Source organism: Arachis stenosperma, chromosome 2, assembly GCF_014773155.1.
Source record: "Arachis stenosperma cultivar V10309 chromosome 2, arast.V10309.gnm1.PFL2, whole genome shotgun sequence".
Taxonomy (NCBI): domain Eukaryota; kingdom Viridiplantae; phylum Streptophyta; class Magnoliopsida; order Fabales; family Fabaceae; genus Arachis; species Arachis stenosperma.
Genome location: NC_080378.1, coordinates 37,092,235 through 37,097,537, shown reverse-complemented (window position 1 = coordinate 37,097,537; position 5,303 = coordinate 37,092,235). Strand labels below are relative to the sequence as shown.

At 33.9% G+C, this 5,303-nt stretch overlaps 1 protein-coding gene across 1 annotated transcript; it reads right to left on the bottom strand.

Annotated features, from left to right (window-relative positions):
• Positions 1-2,553: 2,553 nt before the first annotated feature.
• LOC130962804 (pyruvate dehydrogenase E1 component subunit alpha-1, mitochondrial-like) lies at positions 2,554-4,736 on the bottom strand. The gene is made up of 6 exons (XM_057888971.1): positions 4,575-4,736; positions 3,889-3,984; positions 3,722-3,793; positions 3,110-3,164; positions 2,949-3,013; positions 2,554-2,598 (listed from the first exon to the last, which is right to left on the bottom strand). Exons 1-6 carry the CDS (start codon positions 4,734-4,736, stop codon positions 2,554-2,556), a joined length of 495 nt encoding a protein of 164 aa, XP_057744954.1.
• Between the last annotated feature and the right edge of the window lie 567 nt (positions 4,737-5,303).

The window sequence follows — 5,303 nt, the reverse complement described above, 5'->3', positions numbered from 1 at the left end:
GGCTCCCTGAAGGTGGAGGTGAATAGTGAAACCCCCACTCCTCACTTCTCTCTTCTCATCAGCGCCCCTCTCTTCAATTTGAAGAGAAATGAGCTGAAATGTTCATTAAATGGGCATATATATGTTGGGCCTTGGGCTCGGTTTGGGCTTGGTGCAATCCGTTAGTGTTTTTGGTTCGTAAGTGGGCCAAAACCTTTAAGATTAGTACTGGTTTTCAATTCTAAATTATTTCTTACCCCTTTCAAAACAATAAATCAATCTTTAAAATATTATTTTCCAAAATACGCGATACTGGATAGACTAGAGCCGGTACTACCAGCTTAGGCGTCAGTACGCATTTTTGCAAAACTTTTCGAAACAGATATATTTTCCAACTCAGAAAAATTCACTGAAATCAAATTTCATTTATATTTTCAAATTAAAACTTCTAAATTTTGAACCTCTTCCGGGAACTAAAATTATTATTTTTATAAAGATGGTTTTGCGTGAAAAACTCGGTTTATTACATTCTCCCCTCTTAATAAAATTTTCGCCCTGAAAAATTCGAATCACGCGATATATCCTCCTCAAAGCGTTCTACCGTGCAAACGTCCCCTCTCCCCTTCCACTGTGTCACTCTTATTATCATCATTACGCACCCAAAGTTTTTCATAAAACAAATACCGATTTTGTAATACTTTTCAAAACCTTCAAAACAAATTCAATCTAAACATATTCCTTGTTAACACTTTTTCAAAGGAGTCAAAATCATTTCTTCGTAAGTCAAATACTTGAAATCACAGTTTCCTCGAATAAAACTTTTCAATTTAAATCCGCATTCTACAAGATAATTTAGAAACCACATTCAAAAATTGATAAAATCATAGAACTCACTTTTTCTTTATAAACAATATCTTTCAAACCAAGAATTTTCGACGTAGTTTCAGAACCAAATCGTTTAAACCAAAAGTTTCAAACCAAATCGAAAAATCATTATAAACCTTAAAACCTTTTCAACATGGTTCACAGCATAACAGTTAGAAATCGAAAATCATAAGTAAAAACCGCAAAAGCATCAATCGTTACTTCTATTGCCACAAGTGTTAAGCTGCAACCATCACCTGATATGCCGCAAACTCCACGAACAGAATTTTCTGGAACATGCTGAGCTCGTAACGCATAGGCTAAGCTAGTCACCCTTACTACCTCTCTATTAACGTGATCGACCTCATCCGTGAGTTGCCATTCGGGTTTCCTTTCCACACCAAATAATCGATATCAAGGTGATCAGTCTCAATATCTCAAGCTCAGTGCTTTAATTATCCCCACAGGAACTCACAAACAAGCATGCTATGCATATCAAGCAGGTATCCTAAATAGCACAAAAGAAAAATGACACAGAGTGTGCAATGAAGCACAATCGGTCCATCCCTCAGGCTCACGAGGATGAATCGCTCTGATACCACTAAATGTAACACCCTAATTACCCTAAGCCTTACCTCTAGCCATAAAGCAAAGGTTAATCAGAGGTTACGATAGTCCTAAAGCTTATACATGTTTATATATGGAAGGGAATAATATATTGTAGAAGCCTGATGAAGGATTAAGCTCAAAGACAGAATTACAAAAGCATGAAACGTTCTAACGCATAAGATACAAGGTATAGGTATAAGAGAATAAAACATATACACTGCAACAAAAAAGGGTTTTCGCAACGGTCAAAAACCGTTGCTGTAGATCAAAAAACCGTTCTTAAAACTTTAGGCAACGCTTTGGCAACAGTTTTTAACTTGTGTTATATGCGGCCGTTACCAATGCTCATAGGCAATAGTTTTTTTACCTAAGGTAACGGTAACAAAAAAACCGTTGCCACAGTTACTAGTATAGACAACGATTTTGACCGGAAATTTTAACCAACGGTTTTGAACCGTTACTCGATAAGCAACGGTTTTAGAACCGTTCTTATTAATGATTCAACGGTTTAATAGCGTAACTGGATAGGCAACGGTTTTAAACTATTTTAGTTTTATTATTCACAAAGCCAACGGTTTTGAAGCGTTAACATTGGTGTCATTTTTTGGCAATGGTTTTAATACCGTTGCCATTTTATAGTCGTCTAAGACAACAATTTTAACACCATTTTCTTTTGTGATTTTTGACAACAGTTTTTATAACATATAATTCTTTATTTACAATTATTTTCTCATGAATGAAATTAGTTCTAACTTTTTTTAATTCATTATCAATAAATAACCTAAACTATTTGAATCAAATTACAAAAAAAACTAATTGAACATTTCCCATTAAATTTGATTTATAAAAATTGTTGTAAATTCTACAATCACATTAGATCATAATTGTAAAATAACATAATACTAATCTAGGTCATAACTATTTGTACTTATATCATCATCATTTTTCAAAGTACCATAATACTATAGCCTAAGTCATGACAACCTCGAACTATATCATCTAATTTTACAAAAAATACAATAACAAAAAAGAGTTGAAATAGCTAAGTAGAAAATAAGTTTATCTTCCTGTCCACAAGTTCATCCTCTCTAAAATTTGCTCTTAAAAATTTGACCCAAGTTTGATTTCCCTTCCAACATGGTTTTTCTGTAAACAAAACAAAAAATAATAAATCAAATATAAAACTACACATCTTTAATACTAATAATGTTTACTAAAATTGTTTGAGAGAGAGAGGACAAACATATATATAATAACATTCTTTTAAAGACACGGACATATGCTTTAGACTAACGATAAGTGATTTTTCCAATCAATAGCTTATTACTTCTAAAGGATTTCTAGAAGTCAACTGCTAATGTTCAAAAGATGACATCTCAACCAATCATGAAACTAACAATTTGTATCTAACAATTTTAAAAGTAAAAGGTGAAATCTCAATTTGTCATTTTCTTATACTCGATGAAACTAGTAATGAATTTGGAATAAATTAATACCTCAACTCCTAAACCCTTAACATATACCCTGGTAAATAGTTCAGATGGGTCTGGCATTGGGCATTACAGATTACAGAAAATCAACATGAAACGTAAGATTGTTAATCATGTACGGCGATCACAAGGTATGGATGATTGAAATATATATTTTTTGTTCTTTACCTTTGCTTTAGCGATGTCATCATCGACATCTTTTCTGACTTGTTTCTCAATGTCCTAAAAGAAGAAGATCAATTGAATATGTTCAGCATAGTACTTAAAATAAAATGTTTTATCTGACCCCTAAAACATAAAAATATATACTTGCATGTTCCAACTACAAATCTTCTTAAACTCCAATTGAATTGGAAACTTGAAAGAAAACAATGAGTACTACTAGTAGTTCACAAAATAGGCACCTTTTACACATAGCAGAAATAGTTATAGGCAGAATATAACTCAATTTAACAGTACTTACTATAATAAGATCTTATACCCTATGAGAGGACTCGAATCCATTTACAAACTCCAAAGTATGGTAAACATGAATTGGAAGCCACAAAAAATATAACGTAGCCCATAATTCCTTAAGTCAAGTCTGATACCTTACATCATAATAAAGAAAAGTTTAATCCCTGAACTATCTTCAAAGAAATAAAAAATAAAAAAGGCATGGTAAATTTGGCAAAGGTGTCATCAATATAGAAGTCATAGTATTATACATAACTAAGCCTTAAAATTATCGTACTTCACATCAGAAGAACAAAGTAAGAAGTCTAGTTTCTTTTGATTACCTTCAGCGCCTTCTCAGAAGCAATGCCATGAGCCAATAATAGCTTCCTCACTCTCTCAATTGGATCACGCTCCTATAATCATATTAACCAAGAGAAAAAATTGAGAAAGAACTCCATGATATTAAAATAACAGCACATTATATGCTTTACTCAGTAGTGTGACAAACCTGTCTTACATTGGAAATCTCGTCACATGTACGGTATGTGCTGCCAGGATCAGACATAGAGTGCCTGTGGTATCTATAGGTGTCTATTTCAAGAATCTTTACAAAATAATCAAGAATACAAGAAAGCAATAAGAGTAAAGCAAATACCAAACTTTGATAAGTTAATCAAAACTACACAAATGCTAAAAAGTATTAAAGTTAGGGCAATCCTATATGCAGCACTTGGGTTGAGAAAGCCCAATCTTACCTTATATACACAAGTAAGCTTTAATTCAGAGATCTATACATACATCTACGTCTGATGGCTACAAAGTTTTCATGGTTAATTCGATACCACTTATAAGTTCTTTCAGAGATCTAGTTACCAAATCAAAATCATAACAGTACTATAATAAATTAATATTAAAATCAAAACAAAATCAAGGCAGCATTGCCAGAGAACCAGTTACATACTAAATCAATATTAAAATCAAAATAAAATTACAACAGTATTTCCAAATTACCAGTTACCAAATCAACATCAAAACAATATTATACCAAATCAACATTAAAATCAATATTAGGCGACAGCAAAGTAACTCATAGCAACTGCTTCAGTTAACAAAAACACCTTAACAATAACCCTCACAGCAACAACGGGATAACTTAGGCGAGCAAAGGGAAATCAGAAACAGGGTAAAGCTCACCAAGACAGTGGCGAGTTGCAGCAGAAATAGAATGGTGATCCAGACACCAACGGCGGCACACAGCTCAACAGCGACGGCAAACCCAACCCCGCCAGCGACGGCTTGGCAACAACAGAGGCAACCTCCTCCTCCCTCATCGTGTTTCTCTCTCTGCACGAACATTTTCTCTCTCTTCGAGCTCTTCAGTGGCGGCAGTGATGGGAGGTGTGACGGCGACGACGAGCTCGACAGTCAGGACCTTCAGCGGTGATGATGGAGTCCTCCACGATAGTGGCTACTTTTCCTCTCTTGCGTGTACTCTTTTCCATCTCCACACCCTCCGGTTCATGCGACAATGGTGGCGGCTCCACGGAACGGCGGCGGCAGGCGGGCAAGGTACAGTGACGGCGCACTCTTCTCCCTTTCCTTCCCTTCTTCTTCCCTGATTCCCCTTCTTCTCTCTTTTCCCTTTTTTCTTTTCCCCTTTTCCTTCTGTTTCCTTTTCTGTATTTGTGTCTAGGGATTTAAGATAACAAAGTTAAAATTTTTGTGAAATTGGAGTTTTATTTGATAATTCTAGAATTAGGGTAAAATATATATTAGTAATATAATAATTTTAGAAAATATTTGAGATATAATAATAATATAGAATTTAAATTTAATACTGTAAATATTATTTTTAAAATGCATAAAATTTTATTCATTTATTTATCAATGAGCTAAAATAATTATTTATAATTTAAATTATAA